Source organism: Lynx canadensis, chromosome B4, assembly GCF_007474595.2.
Source record: "Lynx canadensis isolate LIC74 chromosome B4, mLynCan4.pri.v2, whole genome shotgun sequence".
Lineage (NCBI taxonomy): Eukaryota > Metazoa > Chordata > Mammalia > Carnivora > Felidae > Lynx > Lynx canadensis.
The window spans coordinates 63410993-63437039 of record NC_044309.1 but is presented as its reverse complement, the minus strand read 5'-3'; the positions used below and the strand labels follow the sequence as shown (position 1 = coordinate 63437039).

The window sequence follows — 26047 nt, the reverse complement described above, 5'->3', positions numbered from 1 at the left end:
ATGATATTTGGAAGACTTACAAAAGGCAGCATGAGAAGCTCCAAGAATATGTCCCCCAGTAAAATAAGCATAAAAGTTGAAAATTATAAAAACAACTGCCTCAAGTCTCCAGACAGCTTCCTAAGGGTATACAGCAAATGAAGAAACATTCATTCAAGATAATCTTTTAAAACTCAGTAAGAACAAGAGTCTGGCATTGGAACTATAACTCCACTCCAGGTGGGTATGGCCAAGGTGATGGGGTTACCTCTCCTCCCAGCTCCTACTCAGAGGCCTCAGTGTTTTCCTGGGAAGGACAGGATGCCAGCATTTATCATCACACTCCACCCCAGATACTTGTGCACAGGCTAAATTATGGGTGAGTATGGTCAGTGATTGGGGGATTGCTACCTCCACCTAGCCCCCACTTATTGGGCAGCTCATTTGTGGGTGGAGGTTCCATCCTAAACGAGACAAGCCAGGAAGACCAGAAGCTACTTCCCAGCACCCTGCTCCTAAAGTATGGGTTTCACTCAGAGGAAAGCATATCATCATCCTTGTTCCCAGTTCTGAAATTCTGGCTTAAAGATTTTTCCCAGGAAGAAAGACAGACTGCAAAACACAGAACTCCAAAGCTGTCAAGAAAATGACTTTATTTGAAACAGAGGGTGGGGGGAGTTTAAATAAAAGTAATTACAAAGAGCCTGAGAGCTTCATATAAGATGCAAGCTAAACCATAGGCCAGGAAGTTTACCAGAGAGAACCGGGGAAAGGAACATATAACAAGAGCTTGCCTGGGGTCAGAACAAGCCTTAAACACCGACCTCTGAAACTAATCCTACAAAAGAGTCCAAAATTAATTGGATGACATTATGGAGCAATTTATACCCCACGCATTGTTGAAAACATTAGAGCAATTGATCTGTAATGAGTGAAGGCTGACAGCGAGTGTGATACTAATACAGACTTAAAATAATCAGAGAAAGAGATAGTCAAAGAGACCCCTACTACAACTGCTCACATCCCAGGGTAACAATGCTTACATCCAAGCCGTGCCCACTAAGGAGCAAATCAGAGGTTGCATACAGTCAGGAAAATAGCCTTAGTCCAGTCATGTCACTAAACAAACAAGTAAATAATCACAAATCTGTGGCATCAATATCCAGAGTTACTGTATTATAGTATCTAGACTATGCTGTTTAAAAAAAAAAAAAATTGCAAGACAAAGAAACAGAAACTGTGACCCATACACAGAGAAAAAAAATAGGCAAAAGAAACTGCCTTTGAGAGGACCCAGGTGTTGGACTTAGCAAGAGCTTCAGAGAAAGTATTATAAATGTGTTCAAAGAACTAAGGGAAGTCATATTAAGAAGTAAAGGAGAAAACTACTTGGCAGTTCCTCAAGAAGTTAAACATAGAATTACCATATTACCCAGCTTCCACTCCTAGGTATATACCTAATAGTACTGAAACTAGGTACTCAAACAAGTACCTATACACATATATTCATAGTAGCAGTATTCACAACAGCCAAAAAGTGGAAACAACAAAATGTCTATCACCAATGAATCAATAAACAAAATGTGGGGATGCCTAGCTCATTCAGTAAGGCACAGGACTCTCAGTCTCGAGACTGTAAATTCTCTACCCACGATGGTGTAGAGATTACTTAAAAATAAAATCTTAAAAAAAAAAAAAACAAGCAATCCCTATCAAAATAACACCAGCATTCTTCACAGAGGTAGAACAAACAATCCTAAAGTTTGTATGGAACCAGAAAAGACCCCAAATAGCCAAAGCAATCTTGAAAAAGAAAACCAAAGCTGGAGGCATCACAATCCCAGACTTCACACTGTATTACAAAGCTGTAATCATCAAGGCAGTATGGTTTTGGCACAAAAATAGACACTCAGGTCAATGGAACAGAATAGAGAACCCAGAAATGGACCCACAAACGTATGGCCAACTAATCTTTGACAAAGCAGGAAAGAATATCCAATGGAATAAGACAGTCTCTTCAAGTGGTGCTGGGAAAACCGGACAGTGACATGCAGAAGAATGAACCTGGACTACTTTCTCACACCATACACAAAAATAAACTCAAAATGGATGAAAGACCTAAATGTAAGACAGGAAGCCATCAAAATCCTCAAGGAGAAAGCAGGCAAAAACCTCTTTGATCTTGGCCAACTTCTTACTCAACATGTCTCCAGAAGCAAGGGAAACAAAAGCAAAAATGAACTATTGGGACCTCATCAAAATAAAAAACTGACAGCAAAGGAAACAATAAGCAAAAACAACAAACTAAAAGGCAACCAACGGAATGGGAGAAGATATTTGCAAATGACATATCAGATAAAGGGTTAGTATCCAAAATCTATAAAGAACTTATCAAACTCAACACCCAAAAAACAAATAATCCAGTGAAGAAATGGGCAAAAGACATGAATAGACACTTCTCCAAAGAAGACATCCAGATGGCCAACCGACACATGAAAACATGCTCAACCTCACTCATCATCAGGGAAATACAAATCAAAACCACAATGAGATACCACCTTACACCTGTCAGAATGGCTAACATTAACAACTCAGGCAACAACAGATATTGGTGAGGATGCAAAGAAAGAGGATCTCTTTTGCATTGCTGGTAGGAAGGCAAACTGGTGCAGCCACTCTGGAAAACAGTATGGAGGTTCCTCAAAAACTTAAAAATAGAACTACCCTACAACCCAGCAATTTCACTGCTAGGCATTTATCCAAGGGATACAGGTGTGCTGTTTTGAAGGGGCACATGTGCCCCAATGTTTATGGCAGCTCTATCGACAATAGCCAAAATATGGAAAGAGCCCAAATGTCCATCGATGGAGAATGGGTAAAGAAGATGTGGTGTGTATATATATATATATATATATATATATATATATATATATATACACATACATACACATACACACACACACACACACACCATGGAGTATTACTCAGCAATCAAAAAGAATGAAATCTTGTCATTTGCAACTACGTGGATGGAACTAGAGGGTATCATGGTAAGCGAAATTAGTCAGTCTGAGAAAGACAAATGTCATATGACTTCACTCATATGAGGACTTTAAGATACAAAACAGATGGACGTAAGGGAAGGGAAGCAAAAATAAAAAAATAAAAAACAGGGAGGGGGACAAAACATAAGAGACTCTTAAATATAGACAACAGAGGGTTGCTGGAGGGGTCGTGGGAGGGGGGGTGGGCTAAATGGGTAAAGGGCATTAAGGAATCCTCAGATTGAATAACAATCTAAATTCCTTTTCATGTTTCATAATAGCTGATATATTGGACTACGTCCTGTCTGTGTAAATGAGACTGACTAGTCCTCCTCCCCCCCTCCATACTTATTCACAGTTAGCTGAGTCTGGGACTCTGGGGGGCACTGTTGAGGTCATTACTGCAGATTGGCCTTATCTTACTATTTAGAATACTATTGATAGTAGCCTTAATTAAATGCTTTAAGAGACAAATTGAACAGATTTGGTTTCTCCCTTTGTTGGTCAAATTAGAGTAGCTGACTGAGTGGTGTACTTACATAAATATTTGAGTTCAGCCAAGAACGTGTTGGGTGGATGTTGGGAGAGGCAATCTGCCATGAACCTACTGGTTATGCCAAGAATGTAAGGCTTTGACTACTCTTTACCTAGGGCATTTCTCAAATGTGTTTTTGCAGCAAATACTGTCTCCTTCCAAAAAAAAAAAAAAAAAAAAAAGCAAACTTGCTTCAGTTTACCATAAAAGTTGTGAATGACCCAAGCTCGTTGTTTTTCTCAAGCATTCATCTGGGCCCTACCTATATTACACGGTAGGACTTAGAGGGCATGAAGAGCCAGCATAAATGTGAAGCTCTGACTACTGCTCTTGTCATGTGTAATAAAGTCCTTTTTCTTTGACTCAGGAATCTATCTTCTGCTAGCATTCATGAAATGGTAGTAGGCTAACTTGCAGGCTTGTAAGTGGGGGAAATTCTCAGACTCTGCATAGTTCTTGACAACTGCAAAATTCAATTCCAGGTAGTTTTTAAGTCAAAAAGTGAAAAGCCGGGGTGCCTGGCTGGCTCATTCAGCAGAGCATGATCTCAGGGTTGTGAGTTCAAGCCCCACATTGGGCACAGAGATTATTTAATTAAAAAAAATTTTTTTAAGTGAAAGATAAAACAACACATTTAGTTAATTTTTCCTAGAAGAAAGCATAGATTAGCTTCATGAACTTAGGACAGTGAAAGAGTTCATAAACAGAATGCAAAAGAAACTTGCCATAAAGAAAACATTAGACTATACTTCAACATAAGACTTGGGAAAGAGAGTGAAAAGGCAGTCCACAGAATGGGAGAATATAATTGCCACATATATAACCAACAGAAAGCTCATGTCCAGAATAGAAGAGGAACTCCTACATGTCAGTAAGTAAAATGTAGACCCAAAAGAAAACTGGGCAGGCTACTTGAACAGATACTCCACAAGAGACTATTCAAATGAACAATAAAGAAATGAAAACATGCTCAAATTAATTCATAATAAGGGGTTGCAATTTTTTTTAATGTTTTTTTATTTATTTTTGACAGAGAGAGAGAGCATGAGCAGGGGAGGGGCAGAGAGAGAGGGAGACACAGAATCCAAAGCAAACCCCAGGCTCTGAGCTGTCAGCACAGAGCCCAACGCAGGGCTCGAACTCAGACTGCGAGATCATGACTTAAACCAAAGTTGGATGCTCATCCAACTGAGCCACCCAGGCGCCCCAATAAGGGGTTGCAATTTAAAAATTTTTTTTTTTCAAATTTTATTTATTTTTGGGACAGAGAGAGACAGAGCATGAACGGGGGAGGGGCAGAGAGAGAGGGAGACACAGAATCGGAAACAGGCTCCAGGCTCTGAGCCATCAGCCCAGAGCCCGACGCGGGGCTCGAACTCACGGACCGCGAGATCGTGACCTGGCTGAAGTCGGACGCTTAACCGACTGCGCCACCCAGGCGCCCCAGGGGGTTGCAATTTAAAGTCACATTGCATTGCTGCCATTTTTCATAAATTGGCTACAATTAAAAAGACTGTTAATGCCATGCTGACAAGGATATGGATTCCAGGAACTTTCACTAATTGAAGATAGGAATCAGTACAATCACTTCCGAAGACTGTTTAGCATGAAGCTAAACATATGCATACCCTATGAGCCAGCAATTCCACTTGTAGACATGTACTTGATTAAAACAGGCACACGTGCACCAAAAGACCTGTCCAAGAGCATTCATATGAATATGATTAATAATAGTAAATTATAAACCACCCAAATGTTCGCTGACAATAGAAAAGACAAATTGTTCAAACCATGGAATATTATACAGTATTGAAAATGGACTTGAACAAACTCAAAATTAAAATCAACTTGGGACACCTGGGTGGCTCAGTCAGTTGAGCGTCCAACTTCAGCTCGGGTCATGATCTCACAGTCCATGAGTTCGAGCCCCACGTCGGGCTCTGTGCTGACAGCTCAGAGCCTGGAGCCTGTTTGAGATTCTGTGTCTCCCTCTCTCTGCCCCTTCCCCGCTCATGCTCTGTCTCTTTCTGTGTCTCAAAAATGAATAAACTTTAAGAAACAATTTTTTTACATCAACTATAGCTACCTGCAACAATGCAGATGAATCTTGTAAACATGTTAGCCAAAGAAGCCAAAGAAAAATGGTAGAACAACGTTAAAACCAGACTGAATACAATCTAATGTGAAAAACATTAATGTGGATAGAGAAATTACTTACTGAGGAAAGGAATATTCTACAAGAAGAAATAATGATCATGAATTTGCAACTAACACCAAAGTCTTATTAAAAGGAATGTCGTCACATACAAAGACAATTGACACATTCAGCCATGGTAGGAAATTTAATATACTACATTTTACAATTATAGAAAACAATACTGTTATTTACACACATATACTTTAGTAGTAAAAATATAATAAAATCATGGACAGAAACTGTTTTAAAAGCTGTTTAAAAAAAAACTTCATGGTTGTGGTTGCCTCTACCAAGGGCAATAAAGAGAGTAAACCTATGTAGGTGTACAAAGGAGGCTTTAATTTTATCTGAAATGTTTTATGTCTTAAAGATATTTGGGGCGCCTGGGTGGCGCAGTCGGTTAAGCGTCCGACTTCAGCCAGGTCACGATCTCGCGGTCCGTGAGTTCGAGCCCCGCGTCGGGCTCTGGGCTGATGGCTCAGAGCCTGGAGCCTGTTTCGGATTCTGTGTCTCCCTCTCTCTCTGCCCCTCGCCCGTTCATGCTCTGTCTCTCTCTGTCCCAAAAATAAATAAACGTTGAAAAAAAAAAATTAAAAAAAAAAAAAAAGATATTTGACACAATATGATAAATAATAAATTTTAAAATTCTAGATTTATGATGCAAGGATTTTATATCATTCTATTTTATTTTTATGTATTTAAATTTTTTCATTATAAAACAGTAATGTACAAAAAGCAAAAACTAGTAGAAATGAAAGTAACTTCATAGGGGATTAATCACTGGATTCTACTCCTGAAATAGTTATTGTACTATATGCTAACTAACTTGGATGTAAATTACAAAATAAATAAAATAAAATACCCCCCCCCAAAAAAAAAAGAAATGAAAGTAACTTGATTTCAAAATACAAGCATTGTATTGTAAACTAAGAATTCTACAAATTTAGTAGAAAAAATAAGAACATAGATGAGTCGGGGCGGCTGGGTGGCTCAGTTGGTTAGGCGTCATGCTCGGCTCAGGTCACGATCTCATGGTTTGCGGGTTTCAGCCTCACATCGGGCTCCGTGCTGACAGCTCAGAGCCTGCAGCCTGCTTCAGATTTTGTGTCTACCTCTCTCTCTCTGCTCCTCCCCCACTCATGCTCTCTTTCTCTCTGTCTTAAAAATAAAAATAAACATAAAAAAAAGAACATAGAAGAATTAATACTATCCATAAACAATCATATATGTCCACATAATATATTTGTGTGCATACACATATACATACATGGAGAGATATAGTTAGACAAACATGCATAATGGAGAGAACATTACATCTCTTAGAGAACATACATTCTCTAAATGTTTATAGAGCAAATACAAATTCAGTCATATATTTGGCCACAAAAACAACTCTTACAAATTTAAGTCAAAAAATAGTAAAATAGGCAAAGGATATGAATAGACAATTTAGAGAAATAGGCTATCCAGATAGCCAATAGGTTCATGAAAAGATGTCAAATTTATAGTAAATAGAGAAATGCAAATTAAAGTAATAATGTACCACTTTTCACACATAAGATTTTCCAACATTCAAGAGTAGGTAGACTTTTAAAGCAGTGGTGAGTGAAAAACTAGATAAATCTATGACAAATACCACATATATAAATTAGAAATACAAGCATGTTAAAAGGACACATACATCAAAAGGGTACATACTAGACATTAGATTCCTGGATGATGGAGGATGTGATTGGGAAATGGAGATAATGGAAATGAAAAATTAAGTAAAATAAACCTATTGCCTGAGGGATGTAGAGAAATAGGGTAGATATAATAAATATGAATTGTTATAGACTTTCTAGAAAACAATCTGACAGCATATGTTAACATGTCCTAGAAGCAGTGGAATATCATATATAGAAGAATGACTAAATAAATCATCCACACTGTGAAATGTTATATAGCCATGAAAGGAGCATTAGAACTATACTTGATGCTTTGAAGAATTTTGTAAGATATTATTGAGTTAAAGAGGGTATAGAAAAGAGTACACAGTGATGCCATTTTAGGAAACAATGATCACCCACCCCCCACAACCCTTTAAATGTGTATGTGTGTATGTTTGTGTGTGTGTATGTGTGTGTGTAAAAGCATAGAAAAAAATAAGAAAGAACATACACTAGATATTAGTGGGAGGAAGGAAGGGGAAAGGATCAGAGAGGGAAATTCATGAATGTAAAATTATATTTATGTGGGGATATTTGTAGTCAGAAATTTAAGTAAGGTTTATATTTATTTGTTTGTTTAAAGTACGAGGTTCTCAGATAGTTGGAATTTCAGTCCACATATGAGATATGTTGGTCATATGGGTCTTGGTTATTGCCTGCTCTGATAACCCTACTCTAGGCATATACAACCCTGGTTGTCATCTCCATGATTTGTACTATTTGTGCAGTCTTCATGGTCATAGTTCTTTCATGATTTCATTACACAAATAATTTTTAAGAAAAATCATGAAAAGTTTGCTGCATGAATAGATAAAACTTGTCAATTAACAGGCCCTAGCTCACTGTTTATTTAGGAATATGTAACAGAAATGTTAGTAGTATGTCTTAGGAATTAGAGAAAAACTTAGGACTTAGGAAAAACTTTTTTTGACATTTAGAATGCATTTTAGTAAATGAGGTATGCTGAGAAAAAAAAATGTGAGGGAAGAGCCTCTGGTCCACAACTGAGTACACACTAGGCTTTTAAATCTTACCAAGCTTATGTTGCAAATATTTATATTAAATGTACACCCTATTTATGAAAGGACTAAGTGCTAACAAACAACATCAAATATTAGGAATCAGTATAGGTACCATGTAATTTACTATATTGTTTTGTATTTCAGATGCCTTTGGTGCTTCATGAAGAATATTTCCAGATATATCACAGACATTAAGCCTTTGCCTCCAAACATAAAAGACAGACTGATTAAAATAATGAGTACCCAGGGGCAGATAACAGATTCAAATATAAGTGAGGTAAGAGTATGTATATTTGTAAAGCAAGCATATTATATTTTACTATTTAGATATGGTTTCAGATTTTTAGAGCAATGGCATATAGTAGGTTAGTAATAATGGTTTTTTTTTTAGGTTTAGTAATAATTTCAAAATATAATAAAACATTGGGCTTCTTTTTTTCTCTGCATATAACTAAATGTTTATGTGTAATAGTTACTTAAAAATCTTCTCCCACCATTCTTTCATCTGCTTCCCTTGTCTTCATCATACCAGCACCCTTGATCTCTACATTTTTTAAAAGTTTTAAGCTTTTTGAACTATTATAGCTCAATAAGGCTGGAAAAAATTAAAATGCAGGGTGAATACACAAATGGCAAAAAAAAAAAAAAACACACTAAGAAATATATGTTCTATTATGCCTCTGGTACACAAACCACATTTACATGTAACATACTGTGTGCAGTACACTTGAATATTTTCTATTTTGTTCTATTATGTCTTATTTCAATTTACAAAAATGTTGATCAGAGTCCACTACGTTGGTCTTATCCACTCATGGCTAACAATCAGCAGTTAAAAGCCACTCCTCTAAACTCATTCTTCTGGATACCTCCCTCCTGCTAACTAATGCTCACTCTCCCTCCTTACAGCTAAGCTAAAATTGGCTATTCTATAAGGCAATAAGTATAGTAAAGGCCTCCAACCCGATTTGAAATCCTAGCTTTGCCACTCTCTAACATTGAGCGTCAGTGCCCTTAACTATAAAATGGGTTTGCAGCCATCATCACTGTCTTCGGAGACTCTAGTCTAGACTAGACTAGTCTACTATAGAAACTCTGGTTCTAACTACCAACTGCTGACTTTAGTACACATTCTGCCCAAAGCCCGGAATCAAAAGGGAACAAACTGTGGTGATAGCACTCCAGCACATGACTGTCCCTGTGACCTCTCTTTGTAATTGCACTTACATGTGCCATTAGTGTTTCTTTTAACAGCCTGAGGTACCTGTAATGCTTTGATTTCTTCATGTTAGCTTGCACTGGAACGTAGACATTTTAGTGTTGCAGTCTGCTTGACTCAATGGAGGTAGAATAATATCCCCAGGTTCTTACTGCCAGTGGTTCTGTGGATATATATAGTTTGTGTATGGCTCACAGAAGAAACATTATGAAACTACAGAAAATTGATGCTTTTCCTCATTTCCCCACTATCCCCATTTTGTTCTAACCCTTTAGCTTATATTGGAGTGGCTTAAATGTTCATTTTATGACCATCCTTAATATTCATTTAAACTTCATTTTACCTGAATAGGAAAGGGCTAAGGGGTGAATGAGATAGAGAAAAAACAGAAGTATGCTTTCTTTAGTGCTCTCTCTCAAATCCCTGTCCTATAAAATGGAGTCCTGCTTATGAAATTATTCAAAAAGCCAGATCTAACATCTGTTGCAAAGTTGAATGCATCATTGGATGGCTCTTTTTGAAATATTTCCTAAATCTTTTTATAGTTAGATGGAGGAGGCCTTTCTAAACATGACACCAAAGTTAGAAACCAAGAAGAAAACTATTGATGGATTTGATTACATAATAATATGAAATTTCTTACTGCAAGAAGAAAAAAAAAGAAACAAAGTCAAGTAACAAACTAGGAAAAATATTTGCAATACACATGTAATTCTATAGGTTTGTTATCTTGATAACAAACCAACAAGAAAAATCAAAACAAATACTAAAACAGAAGAATCAGGAAATACTCAAAGGAAAAAATATAAATCACTATCAGTGTATAAAAAAAGTATATTTAACCTCATTAGTAATAAAAGTCACAGTTTGTCTTTCAGTTTGGCATTGCCAGAGACTTAAAAAATAATAATACCCAGTGTTGACAATAGTGTGGGCAACAGTCACTTTGTCTCCTGTTGGTGGGAGTGTAAATTTATAAAAACCTTTTAGGAGGACAGTGTGGCATTAACTATCAAAAGTCCTAAAAATGTACTTACTGTGGACTCAAAAATTTTAGTCCTAGTATTTTTTCCAGTTTTGTTGAGATATGATTGACATGTAACATTGTGTAGGTTTACAGCCTACAACATAATGTGATGATTTGATACATTTACATATTGCAAAATGATTACCACAATAGGGTTATTTAGCATCTGCATTTACCGTTTACTTCTGACATGAATCCCAAGAAATAATAATCAGGAAAGTACACAGGTATGCTCATCATAATACCATTTATCATAATAGTTGACAGTTACATATAACACATAAGCGAGACACCTTTATTTGTCACAAAATATTCTACCAATTTTAATAAAGAGGGTATTGAGGCGCATACACACACACTCTCACACACACACACACACACACACACACACACACACACCAGAATTGGATCACACTCAAAGGGTTCAAACTCAGGCAGTCTGCCTCCAGAGGACATGTTCTTAATTACTATACTATATTGCCTCCTAACTCAGCCTAAATGTTCAACTGAAGTGTTTGTCAGTGTAGGATGCATTTAATACATTATGGTGCATTCATAAAATGGAATCATATGCAACCACAATAAGTTGTTTTTGTAAAAAGTGCTCATCTTATATATAATCTGATCCCATTTTTCTTCAAAGTTGTTTTTTTTTTTTTTTTTTTAAGTCAAAAACCACCAAAACTGAAATGCTTTTCTCTGGGCACTGGTATGATGGGTAATTTTAGTTACAGTGGATAAAATCATAGCCTTTGGAATTGGAAAGACCTGGTTTTCAATCTTAGCTCTGCTTCTTTTTTGCTGTGTACTTTGTGTTACTATTTAAGCTCTGGATGCCTCAGTTCCCTCCTTTATAATATGGTAATGACGAATCTCTCAGGAGTGTTTATGTGTTTGAGAAAGAGAGAATACTAAATGGCATCATGTATATAATGTACTTAGTACTCTTCTTATTTTTATAATTTGTCTATATTGTCTAAATCTTTTCAGTAATAATACATTACTTTTACATTCAGAAAAGTAAAGTTAGTTCTACTTTGGAAAAAATAAAGTAAAAAGAACGCCCAAGAAAAGAGCTCAAAACCCTTTGAAATTGATTTGCTATATTTGTTGCTTTCAAGTAAACATTCAGAAATACTGGGTCTGCTTGTACTAGCTCCCAATAAGAATGAAGGAGGTAAATGTTGTAGATAAGTAATATTCATATCCTATAACCATTCAGTGTCTAAGTGATTAAAGACTCATACCTGCTGAGCAGAGGCATGTAGCCAGGATCTCTAATAATAGTCAAGATCTACTGAAAAACGATAAGCACGTGCCACCACCTCGATCCTGCTTCTCAGGTGCCAGCAAAGATTTTGGGGATGCTAGAAGCTGCACCTCCAGTTAGAAGTGGGCTTGTATTTTTCCTGCCTTACATATGTGTCTCCACACAGATATGTCTTTGTATTCTCTGCTACATTTTCCATCCACCATTTATCTGATGGGACCACCAAAACACTGAATATGGAATAAACATTTATATTCATAGGAAAAATTAATTTTTAAATCATGTATTTTTTATAGATTTTACATCCTGAAGTCCAAACTCTAGATCTACGGAGCTGTGATATTTCAGATACTGCTCTCCTGCACCTGTGCAACTGCAGAAAGCTGAAGAAATTAAATTTAAGTTCCTCAAAAGAAAACAGAATTTCCATAACTTCAAAAGGTATGTTTGTTAACACTGAATACATTGGTAGACTACTATTCCTCATCTAGTATAATTTTGGAACAAAGAATGGGAAGGAGGGGTAGTAAATATGTCAAAAGTGAGTATGAAGATATCAAAGAAACAGAAACTGTATTTATCAATAAAAATATTCAAACTAAGGGGTGCCTGGGTGGCTCAGTCAGTTATATGTCTGACTTCAGCTCGGGTCATGATCTCACGGCTCATGGATTCGAGCCCCATGTCGGGCTCTGTGCTGGCAGCTCGGGGCCTGGACCTTGCTTCAGATTCTGTGTCTCCCTTGCTCTCTGCCCCTCCCCAACTCAAGTATGTATATATATATATATATATATATATATATATATACACACACACACACACACACTCTCTCTCTCTCTCTCTCTCTCTGTCTCAAAAATAAATAAACATTAAAAAAATGTTTAATATTCAAACCAAGCTAAAGAATCCAAATTGGAGTTCCTGCTTATAACCTTTGCTGTAAGTTAAGAATGCACTAAGTCACTACTTGCAATTTAAACATATTTAAAATAAACATGGATGTTTGTTTGGATGTCTGTATTTTAAATATTTTTCCTGGTATAATAGAATAAGAAACGACCAGTTCATACTTTAAGGCTTTCTTGATGCAAAATTACAACAGAAAGTTAAATCATCATCAGAGTAAGCTGACTAAGTACTCTGCTATCAGTCTGTACAATGCATAGTTTATTTTTTGTTTTTATGTCTTTTGATTAAAAAAATTTTTTATTGGAGTAGGATTGACATACAATGTTACAATAGTTTCAGTGGTACAAACTTAGTGATTAGACAAGCCTGTACATTATGCAAAGCTCACCACAAGTGTTGCTTCCCTCTGTCACCATGCAAGACCATTACAATACCATCAACTATATTCCCTACGCTGTACCTTTCATCCCCTACAATGCATAGTTTTTAATAGCCAGTCAGACTGCATTTTTCAGTGTCACTATTGCATGAATTACAGAGTTTTTGCCCTTTTTTTCTATCAATATAGAATTTTAACCTTTCCCTTCAATATAAGAAAGAGAGACTATCGATGGATGAATGGATAAAGAAGATGTGGTAGGGGGAAGGGGCATTAAGGAATCTATTCCTGAAATCATTGTTGCACTATATGCTAACTAACTTGGATGTAAATTTTAAAAATAAATTAAGTTAAAAAAAAAAAAAGAGGGACTAATTTGTCTAGCTAGGTTTCTAGAAAGTTTTGTGAGTAGTTGGCTATATTTTGCAGTCATCTTGGTTAGCAAGTTAGGCTACCTATAATATTACAAAGAAGCTTAAGTTTTTTAAATGTTTACACAAATAGTAACTCACTAAAAAGAACTTTCATGCTGGACACTGATAAATAAAATAAAAGTTCTTTTGGGGGGTAAAAAAAATAAAAAATCTAAGTTCTTAAGATACAGAGAACAGTAAAAATGACCTACATATGAATTTACCATCTTCCCTTTTGTGTATTTTGCTCATAAAGCTATCTTTTAACACTGTTGTAATGTGTGTGCATGATTAAAGGGCCCAGGATTCCCAAAGTACTCTCTTATTTATGTGGCTCATTATCATGTACCAGTCTCCAATGTGCATTTATATCAGTTTAATTGGATTTAAGAGTCAAAGGGGGAAGAGAGAGTGCAGAAACATATGTATGATTCCTAAGGATAACAATGAAAACTATTACCTAAGACATTGGGGCAATTTAACTTTTGATTTCCCTTCAGAGTCCACAAGAAAATTAACTTTATTACTTTAAAACTTTTGTTTTAACAAAAAGACTTATCTACTATTCAGTTGCCTAATTTGGTTCTGAATAACTTTTGGCTGTTTCCTAAAGGCAAATCTACTTGTCAACAATAAAGCCTTGCCATTCATTACAGATATTCTGAATGATATACTACAGACTATGTAGAAAATTCCTGAAACTTTCCAAAAGAGTTTTAATAATGGCAGCATCACTGGAAAATAAGTATATCCTCACAGACAGACTGCTTTGCAAAAGGCTAACATACAGTTGGATACATCAATACTGGTGACTGCTAAAATGAAAATCAGTCACATTTCTCATATATATGCATATGTAGCTCATTGATACATAATTATGTTTCCCCTCAGGAATAAAAGCAGTGGCTTCCTCCTGTTCATACCTGCATGAAGCTTCTTTGAAAAGATGCTGCAATCTCACTGATGAAGGAGTCCTTGCTCTTGCACGTAACTGCCGGCTACTAAAGATAATTGATTTAGGTGGCTGTTTAGGTATTACTGATGTGTCCTTACATGCATTAGGAGAAAACTGCCCATTTTTGCAGTGTGTTGATTTCTCAGCTACGCAGGTAAATGAAATACAGATTTACTATATAGAGACTGTATGTGTTTGCCCAGTGAACTTCCATGACTCATCAGAAAAGCATAATTAATTCTTTTGGTTGTTGTTGAATTTGTTGACTACCTCATGCTTCACTGTTTATATAATTGCAATATAATTTGGCACATTTCCCTCAATTATTTTAAGTAAGGGTGAAAAAGATAAGTGTGGCTAAAACACATGTTTGCTAAATGGGAGGTGATAAAACTATACATAAATGATTAATAATATTTAGAAAATTTTAGTTCCATCTTTCCCATTTGTGTGCTGTGTTGCTTTTTCTCTTTGCTTAGGTGTCAGATGATGGGGTGGTTGCGCTTGTTAATGGACCTTGTGCCAAGAAATTAGAGGTAATTTTTAAATATCTATGAAGTTGGTGCTGACTAAATTCTTTATATTATCGTCAGAAATTATTTTTTGAATGTAGCAAACAACTAATGCCTTATAAATTAGGTGTTTCCATGGCATTATTTTGATTGGGTTTGCTTTGGGTTTTTGCCTCCACCTCTTTATTTCCAGAGTGAAGAAAAACAGTAAAGTTAGATAAAGCATGCTTCAAATAAAAACCCATTCTGCTTCTAACAAAAGGTCTCATTTTCCATAAGTTTTAGTTTCTAACACATTTAAGGATAATCTTATTATGGGTAAAGATTATGAAAGTTTATCAGTGTAAAAATTACATTCTTTAGAATCTTCATTGCCAGGACTACTTAGTCCCTTACTATTCTATTTTCTTAATATACATGAAGGGATTCAGAATATGCCAGTCACATAAAACTTATTTTGAGCTAAAGATGTTTAAAAATCAACAGATGCAGGCACCTGGGTGGCTTAGTCAGTTAAGCATCCGGCTCTAGATTTCGGTTCAGGTTGTGATCTCATGGTTAGTGAGTTCGAGCCTCACATCAGGCTCTGTGCTCGCGGTGTGGAGCCTGCTTGTGATTCTCTCTCTCTCTCTCTCTCTCTCTCTCTCACCCTCCCCAGCTTGCTCTCTCACTTTCTCTCAAAGTAAATAAACTTTAAAAAAATCTACAAATGCAAAAAGATGCTTTGTCTGAAACACACACACACACACACACCCCATCTGCCTAAAAACAGAGACTTCCAAAAGCACTCAACTGCCTCGAACCCCTTTCAAGGAAGACTACCCAATACCAGGAAGATTGCTTCCATCACTGGAGGAATCAAATGAGAAATTACATAAACATTGTCACAAGACTGTCATACCTCGGTTAAGCGTCCGACTTCAGCCAGGTCACGATCTCGCGGTCCGTGAGTTCGAGCCCCGCGTCAGGCTCTGGGCTGATGGCTCGGAGCCTGGAGCCTGCTTCCGATTCTGTGTCTCCCTCTCTCTCTGCCCCTCCCCCGTTCATGCTCTGTCTCTCTCTGTCCCACAAATAAATAAATGTTAAAAAAAAATTTTTTTAAATAAAAAAATAAAAAAAAATAAAATAAAACAGTAATTCCCCATTACCCCTTACGCCCAGCCTCTAACTATCTCTATTCTACTGTCTCGATGAATTGCCTATGCCAGATAACTCATACAATACGTGTCCTTTTGTGTCTGACTTATTTCATTTAGCACAATGTTTGCAAGGTTTATCTCTGTTGTTGCACATATCAGAATTTCGTTCCTTTTAAGACTGAATAATATTTCATTGTAGATATATGGTATATTCATATATATATATATGCAGAAACATGTGCATGCTTATATATGATATGTTTATATATGTATGCTTATGGGTGTGTATATATAAGTACATAAACATTTCGTTTATCCATTCACCTATCAACATTCGTTTCTACCTTTTCACTATTGTGAATACTGCTGCTATGAGCATAGGTATACAAAAATATGTTCGAGTCTTTGCTTTCAATTCTTTGGGCATTTACCTAGAAGTGAAATAGCTGGATTATATGGTAATGCTATGTTTAATTTTTTTAAGGAACTGTCATACTATTTTCATAGTGGCTGTACTATTTTATATTCCCACCACCAAAGCAGAAGGATTCCAAATTAAAACATCAAACAAGGGGTATATAATATTTCAAACATATGAAAAAGTATAGAAAGTAATATAACATAAACCTGTGGACCACACACTTGAATTTTAACATTTTCTTTTTTTTTAATTTATTTATTTATTTTGAAAGAGAGAGCATGAGCAGGGGAGGGGCAGAGAGAGAGGGAAAGGAGAATCCCAAGCAGGCTTCATGCTGTCAGCACAGAGCCCGACGTGGGGATCGATCCCGTGAACCATGAGATCATGACCTGGGCTAAAATCAAGAGCTGGATGCTTAACCGACTGAGCCACCCAGACACTCCTTGAATTTTAACATTTTCTGCACTTACTTCAGTTCCTTGTTAAAAATTATATGTTACCTGTAAAGTTCCCATGACATTCATTCTCCCTTTCTTCCTGCAGAAGTAACCACTATTCTAAAGATGCCTGTGTGTTTATCCTTGTGTGTTTGCATACTTTATCTATATATGGATAGAAACATATAGATATAGATCTATAAACAAGATAGAGTTTTGTCTTATGTTATAAATTTTCAAATGATAGCTTCATAATATATGTGTTCTATTACAATTTGCTTTTTTATCCAAAATTGTTTAATTTTCCAAGCTTTATTAAAGTATAATTTGCATACAATAAAATTTACCCATTTTAAGTGTAATGAAGTTTGATGAATTTTGGTAATTGTTATACAGCCTTGTAACCACCACAATTATATATAAAACATTCCATCATCCTAAAAAAGTTTTCTCCCATCCCTTTGCAATCGTTCCCTGCCATGCCTCCATCCCCAGGCAACCAGTGATTTACTTTGTCATTATAGTTTTGCCTTTTCTAGAATTTTATATAAATGGAGTCATGAAATACTGTTTTTGGTTTTTTACCTTTTTATTTTACTTCTTTCACTTAGCATAATGTTTTTGAGATTCATCCATGTTGTTGCATGTATTAATATTTCATTCCTTTTATTTATTCATTTTGCTGAGTAGTATTCCATAGTGTGGATATGACACAGTTTGTTCAGATATTCACCATTTGAGGGATATTTGGGTTCTAATTTTGGACTGTTATGAGTACTGCTATGAAGATTTGCATACAAATCTTTGTGTAGACATACATTTTCATTTTTCTTGGGTAAACACCTAGGAATGGAATTGCTAGATATAGAAAGTACCCATTTGGCTTTAAAAAACACAACCATACAGGTTTCCCAAGTTTCTGAACTAACATTCTGTTTGAGATTTATGCCTATTAATACAAGGAGATATTTTTCATTTTAACTCTTTTTTCTGTTCCATTAATAAACCACCATTTGTTTATTCATTACTCACTTCTTTACTATTACAAATAATATTAAAATGAGCACATTTATAAGTTATTTCCTTGGGCACATATACAAGAGTAACTCTATGTATAATGGACACTTGCAGTTGGTACCGCTGGGTTCTGGGGTATACTTGTCTTCAGCCTTAACAGATTTTGCCATATTGATTTATAAAATGGTTGGGCACTTAACTTTTAAGTCATCTATACTTTCCAAATTACTACATACTTACATTAGTCCTTTCTATAGGATTTTTCTTGCAAGTAGATATTTCGTTCTTTTTGTTTGTTTGCTGTTTAAGTTTTATTTATTTGAGTGATCTCTACACCAAACATGGGGCTCAAACTCATGACCAAGAGATCAAGATGTGCATGCTCCTCCAACTGAGCCAGCCAGGCGCCCCTGGTTCTTTTTGTATCAGAGTATTTCCCACGCTTTTTCATACTGTCATCATAAATTTGCTTTTTCTTTTAACTGTCCTTTCTTTATTTTTAAATAGGAGATTCATATGGGACATTGTGTGAATCTGACTGATGAAGCTGTAGAAGCTGTCCTCACTTGCTGTCCTCAGATACGTATATTACTCTTCCATGGATGCCCCCTAATAACAGGTTAGTATGATAGACTGCTTGGGTTCAAATCCTGGCTTCATCTTTTAATAACTGTGACCTTGAATAAATTACTCAACTCATTCCATTATTCACTTTCCTCATCTGTAAATGGACATGATAGTAGTAACTTGATCGTGAAAATTATCTGACAGCACTTTATATGGTGGCTAGCACATAGTAAAGGCTCAGTAAATGTTAGTCACGCTGTTGGTGGTGCTGGTAATGCTAAGTGTTCAATAAATGTTAACTATGGGGGCGCCTGGGTGGCTCAGTCAGTTGAGCATCTGACTTCAGCTCAGGTCATGATCTCGCAGTGTGTGGGATCGAGCCCCACATTGGGCTTTGTGCTGACCATGCTTTAGATTCTCTATCCCCCTCTCTATCTGTCCCTCTACTGCTCACACTTTCTTTCTAAAATAAATAAACATTTTTAAAAATTAAAAAAATGTTAACTATGATGAGGATGATAGTGGTGGTACTAGTGTTGACATTAAACATGATGTTTTATGTAGACACAAAAAATTCAAGCTTGTAATATTACGTCTATTAAATATGCTAAATGACCTGTTGACTATAATCTCATCAAACTATAGCCAATGAGATTCAGAGCAATTTGGACTCAGGCTAATGTGATAGATACTTCGCTGAAGGAGAACAAAGTAGTCACAGGCCATTTGGCCTGTGGCTGGAAGCCATGACACTGGAAATAAAAGGTACAGCATAGGGAATATAGCCAATGATGTTGTATGATGACAGATGGTGGCTGCACTTGTGGTGAGCAGAGCAGAGCATAACGTATTCAGAACAATTTGGATTCTTAGGCTAATGTGATACATCACTGAAGGAGAACAAAGTAGTCACAGCCCATTTGGCCTGTATAAGAGCCATGATACTGGAAATAAAAGGTACAGCATAGGGAATATAACCAATGATATTGTTGTGTGGTGACAGATGGTAGCCACATTTGTGGTGAGGATAGTATAACATGCAGAGATGTTGAATCACTATGTTGTACACCTGAAACTAATGTCACATTGTGTGTCAACTCTATTCAAATAGAAAAAAGATTTTTTAAGAAAAAATTTTACTGAAGATAGTAAAATATAAAGATTTTACCTTTAAGAATATTTTATTGTTTATAAAATATAATTGCAATAATAGTAATATATAAGAACATACATTTTTAAATGGCAAAATGTCATTTTGGTATCACAATTTATATAAAATAATGAATAAAATATTTTGTTATTGTGAAAAAAAAAAAGAGCCATGATAATATACATGACCATGTCTTGAAACCTTAGCACCTCAGCCATTTTGCATCACCTCTGCAATGGCCCACATACTACAATATAACCTGGACTTCACTTGTAAGTCAGCATTGATGCCCAGTCCTTCCATGTCATTTCTCTAGTTACAGTCTAAACAGTTATTCTCTGGGTTGAGTTATGATCCTAGAAGTCCTTTTAGCAGCTTCTGTTCTTATGTTTGGACTGTGAATATAAACCTAGCCGACAACAGGTTGTATGTGGTATCAGTGACATCTATAATGAAGACTAAATCTTATTTTTGGCCAAGACATTTCTCAAAAAACTAAGGCCAAAAAGGACATCAGGAACTGTTAACGGGCACCTGGGTGACTGAATTGGTTGAGCATCTGACTCGGTTTCAGCTCAGGTCATGATCCCAGGGTTGTGGGATCGAGTCCCACATCAGGCTCTGTGCTGACAGCATGGAGCCTGCTTGGGATTCTCTCTCCCTCTGCCCCACTTCCCTGCTCACACTTGCACTCTCTCTCTCTCTCTCTCTCTCTCTCTCTCTCTCTCTCTCTCTCTCTCTCAAATTAAAAAAAAGAAAGAAAGGAAGTGTTAACAGTGCTTACCTCCAGGGAAAGTTGTGGAGGGACAAGAGCAAGAAAAAGCCTATACTATATACCCTTTGTACCTTTTGAATTTTGTATCATGTGGATGGTTATATCTATTAAAATTAGTAATAATATTTTTTAAAAAATCACTTAGAGCAAGAAAAACTCATGGGACTGAGTGCAGGGTATTGGTACCTGCGTACATTATCCTGGGGGTTGTGAGAAGGCAAACAGAGGTTCTCTGGTTATCAAATAAGGCAAAAAAAATGTATTCTAACAAGTAGGCTCTTATTTTAAGGTAGAGAAGACCACAGAATATGGAATGTAATAACAGCAATCTTTGATAATCTTTCCAGAATAACAATCTAAGTGTGTATATCTACCCCCTGAGCTATGTGTGCATTTGATCAATAGATTGAATAAGCAAGGGGTACTCATAGTCACTCTGTTTTCCTCACACTACTTTATTACAAATCTGCTCTAAAGAGCAGATATTCCCTACTGCCAGATGAAATCCCAGGTGCCATTGGCTTTTCTTATCATTCTCAGAGAGTTAAAATGCCTTGTCATTTCTTATCACTGAAACCTCTCATTTCGGTAACTAAAACGTCTTCAATCCATGCAGTACTCTAAACAAGTTCAAGTGAAAGCTTTTGCTCCTCTGGTCAGCTCAGATTTGGCCTGCAGTGGATAAGCAGACATTGTTAGTTCCTCTCTTTTACCAGCCCTCAGTTTTCTTCCTACCCCCACCTTGCCCACTGCAGTTTCTGATCCCACCAATGTTAGTACAGGGTGGGCCTGGGATAAGCAGGAACAGAGGGAAGGGAAAGAAAAGGCTTACTTATCAGTGCTACTGTGACTGAATATCAGCACTCCAGGCCTGTGGAGAGCTGATCTGTACTCTGTCAACAGTGGGGCACTTTTGAGGTTCTTCAGGGCCCACTTCCTACTACCCACCCCCATCACTGCATATATCTCCTATCTGCAGTTCTCTTGATTTAAGCCATGGTGCCTCTTCTGGCTAGTAGCTACTGTTTTCTTTCTCTATCCCCAGGAATCCAGCATATATCTTCAGTCTTTCTCTGTTTCAGGTTTCCTAACTTATCTCAGTTGCTTTCATGAGCAGAATATAAGGCAAACCCATGGCAGCCCACCTCTGTCCACAGGAAACACATACTTTCAGCAATGAGAGTGTGGGTACTTCCCAACCCAGTCTTCTCTTTAGCTGTATAGACTCTCACCATAGCTTTTTGTCCTTTATTTTTCTCAGATATGGGTCTGATATTGGTGTCCTGTGTCCCCCAAGCTCCAAGGGACATATCAGACTCACTGACTGATCTCCTTAGAATTTCCTCTCACTAGGCTTGAAGGGAAAAGCAAGCACCTCCAGGCTTCTTTCTAGAACTCCAGTCACAGCTGTCTTCAAAGAAATCCTTTCTTCAATTTCCAACTCTCCATCCCTTCTAACTTTAACACTTTCGTATCTTTGAATGAATGTAGTGCCATGGATTCCAAAATCAGATTTTAGCCAAGCATTTTCAAGTCATGTATACGTGGTCTGGAATCTCACTAGAATCAGAGAGTAGCAGGTAACTATAGTCCTGGAACATTAGCTGAAATAGTTCTATTTTAATGTTCTATTTGTCTCAGGATAACTTGGCTAGACAACATGTCATAAAATCAACTGTTGCTCATTTTACCCTCATTATCTTTCTGGTTACCCTGTGGATGCCCTTCTTTGATATTACCACAAAACTCAGTAACTGGTAGTTTCTTAAAGGTTAATTGCAGTGTAGGAAATGAAAACATATTAATGAAATTTTTGTATACTTACATTACAATCCATTGGTCTGTCTTGCATTTGATTAGATCTTTGATCTTTTACCCATACATGATTTTGTAATGTCATGCATTGGCAGTGTAGACAATATTGGTTCTGTTAGTAATACAGATCTTCCAATGTTGACACATTTCATCAGACAAAAAAAAGTCACATTTGTTAATATCACCATTGGGTGGTTGTCAAGATCATAGTGGCAGCTACAAATTTTCCAAAATTCACTTGGATGCTAAAATTTTTCATTGCCAACAAATTCTGTCACTTGTTTTCTTTGAAGTGACAGGTTCATTTCGCTCTTTTTCAAGAAATCGTCTGAGAAGCGCCCAAGTCTGAATAACCTTAGGCTAACAGTCATTCTTTCAAATAAAAATGGTGCGCCATGAATAAAATGACTAGTTTAGCTCACAACCCTAAAAAGGTCTGACTGGAGGATCTATCTGCAGACCACACTTTGAGAACCATTGCTTTACAGTAAAAAAAAAAACAGTTATCAGTTAACTTCAGCATTTGGAGCAGGAACAAATATCCCTTTCAAATCACTTCTTATATTTTCATGTGACTACTGGAAGTGAAAGTAGACATTAAAATGACAGAAGTTCTGGGGCGCCTGGGTGGCTCAGTCGGTTAAGCGTCCGACTTCAGCCAGGTCACGATCTCGCGGTCCACGAGTTCGAGCCCCACGTTGGACTCTGGGCTGATGGCTCAGAGCCTGGAGCCTGCTTCCGATTCAGTGTCTCCCTCTCTCTCTGCCCCTCCCCCGTTCATGCTGTGTCTCTGTCTCAAAAATAAATAAACGTTAAAAAAAAAAAATTTAAAAAAAAATAAATAAAATGACAGAAGTTCAAAATACTTGGGATAAAATGACTATAGTTTGACCTGGAAGATTATCTAGGCCAGCATTTACCAACTATGTTACTGTTATGTAAATGAACCAAAGATGACTTCTATGTTGTTTACTTCTTCACATCAAATTGGGACTGTTAGTTCAAAAGCCCACCAGCACTGAATCTTTGTTTATCCAGTGGTTTTAAATACAGGCTAAGAAAGCAGATCTTGGGGGGCCTGGGTAGCTCAGTTGGTTGAGTGTCTGACTCTTGATTTCAGCTCAGGTCATGATCCCAGGGTCATAGGATCAAGCCCCTCATTGGGCTACACGCTGAATGAGGAGACTGCTTGGAATTCTTTCTCTCCCTCTGGCCTTCTCCCCAACTCACACACTCTCTCTAAAATAAAAAAAAATAAAGGGGGTACATGGGTGGTGCAGTCAGTTAAGCATCTGACTCTTTTTTTTTTAATTGTTTTAACATTTATTTATTTTTGAGAGAGAGACAGAATGTGAGCAAGGGAGGGGCAGAGAGAGAGGGAGACACAGAATCTGAAGCAGCCTCCAGGCTCTGAGCTGTCAGCACAGAGCCCAACGCAGGACTCAAACTCAGGAATTGTGAGATCGTGACCTGAGCCGAAGTTGGATGCTTAACTGACTGAGCCACACAGGCGCCCCAAGTGGCCGACTCTTGATCTCAGCTCAGGTCATGATTTCACAGTTCGTGAGTTTAAGCCCCACATCAGATTCTGTGCTGATGGCGTAAAACCTGCTTGGGATTCTGTCTCTCCTTCTCTCTTCCCCTCCCCCTGCTTGTGCTATCTAATCTTTCTCAAAATAAATAAACTTAAATTTTAAAACAATTAAAAAATTAATAAATAAAATAAAATAAATTTTTAAAAGAAGAAGAAGATTTTTAGCCCTCCAGAGCTTGCCTGCTTTGCATACCCTGAAAAACTTCATTCAACATCTACCACCATAGATAAGATGAAACCTAGGGGTGTGAAAGACCCCCTTGCCTTTTGGAACTCTCTGACCCAGAGACTCCTTATCTTGATGCTGAGCAACATCATTAGACCTAAACCTCCTCTCCTGTCCTCTGAGAGTTGCCTTACCCTCCTTCCCTTCTCAGTAGTGCCCCCACCACCACACACACACACACACACACACACACACACACACACACTCTGTTGTCTTTGGAAGGTCTTATGTTGTGAGGGACTTCTGCGAACAAATCTGTCAAAGCACTGCCCAAATAAAGCTCGTTGTGTCCTACTGCCACCGTGTGGTCATATCTTTTTCCTTGCTCTACCCTGAAATCCCTTAAACTTACTACAGTGACCTGGTATGGTATGGTGTTCTAGAAAATACCATAGGTATAATTGTTGGGCTCAGGGCAGGCCACCCAAAAATATGCCCTGGAGCGTATTTATTATTTTGAATTAAAGTTACTTAAGAGGGGCACCTGGATGGCTCAGTCAGTTAAGTATTCAACTTCAGCTCAGGTCATGGTCTCACAGTTCATGACTTTGAGCCCTGCATCCGGCTCTCTGCTATCAGCACAGAGCCCACTTCACATCCTCTGATTCCCTGTCTCTCTGCCCCTCTACCCCTTAAGCTCTCTCTTTCTCTCTCTCTCTCTCAAAAATAAATAAAAGTTTTAAAAAATAAAAATAAAAAGTAAAGTTACTTAAGAAACAGCCCGTGCAAGAACACTCTGACCGTCTTTTGTCTCTAGAAAGCAGGAAACAAATCTCCCATGTGAAAGGTACCCTCCCTGTACCAGGAGATAGAAAGACATCCTTATCATCAGAGATGCGGAATTCAGGACCTAAGAAGCCTATGTAAACAAACCTTGTTTTTTTACTTATTTACTACCCCAGCCCAAATTCTGTTTAGAATTCCTTATTAATTCAAGCTCCCAAACATAAGTTTTCTTTTTCCTGTCAGTTCCCCACAAATTTGTTTCTCTGTCAAAAAAGTATAAAAGCTGCCTGTCTTGGGCACTTGTTAGGTCCCATATCTATGAGACCTCCATACATGGAAATTAAGTTTTATTTTCTCCTGTTAATCTATCTCATGTCAATTTAATTCATAGATCAGCCAGAAAAATCTTGAAGGGTAGAGGGAAATTTTTCTTCTCCAACAATAGCATAGAACTAAAAGTGTTTATATGTCCAAAAAGTTTGAGAAATGCAATATACCACTATAATGAATTTTAATTTATCAAAGACTCTGAGAAACACTATAGCTAAGAATCTTATTTAACTTTCTTTATGCAGGCATTTCCCAAGATTTTTTAGCACAGAACACTTTTGTGCACCTCAGTTTTCCTTTGCGTATAATTGTCAGACATAAAATTGGGAGATCTGATAATAATGCAAAAGAGTTCATATACCATGGTTTTTTTGTTTTTTTTTTTTAATTTTTTTTTTTCAACGTTTATTTATTTTTGGGACAGAGAGAGACAGAGCATGAACGGGGGAGGGGCAGAGAGAGAGGGAGACACAGAATCGGAAACAGGCTCCAGGCTCCGAGCCATCAGTCCAGAGCCCGACGCGGGGCTCGAACTCACGGACCGCAAGATCGTGACCTGGCTGAAGTCGGACGCTTAACCGACTGCGCCACCCAGGCGCCCCTACCATGGTTTTATTAATAAAGGTTTATAAAGAGAAGAAGCTGAAGTTTTTCAGCTACCCAGATCATCTCTACTCTTC

At 37.2% G+C, this 26047-nt stretch overlaps 1 protein-coding gene across 1 annotated transcript in view; it reads left to right on the top strand.

Moving 5' to 3' along the window:
• AMN1 (antagonist of mitotic exit network 1 homolog) overlaps window positions 1-26047 on the top strand; it is a 50657-nt gene that overhangs the window by 15163 nt on the left and 9447 nt on the right. Inside the window, exons 2-6 of the mRNA XM_030322121.1 lie at window positions 8631-8763; window positions 12299-12443; window positions 14595-14812; window positions 15138-15194; window positions 18692-18803. Coding sequence (XP_030177981.1) covers window positions 8631-8763; window positions 12299-12443; window positions 14595-14812; window positions 15138-15194; window positions 18692-18803 — 665 coding nt within the window. The remainder of the gene's footprint in view (window positions 1-8630; window positions 8764-12298; window positions 12444-14594; window positions 14813-15137; window positions 15195-18691; window positions 18804-26047) is intronic.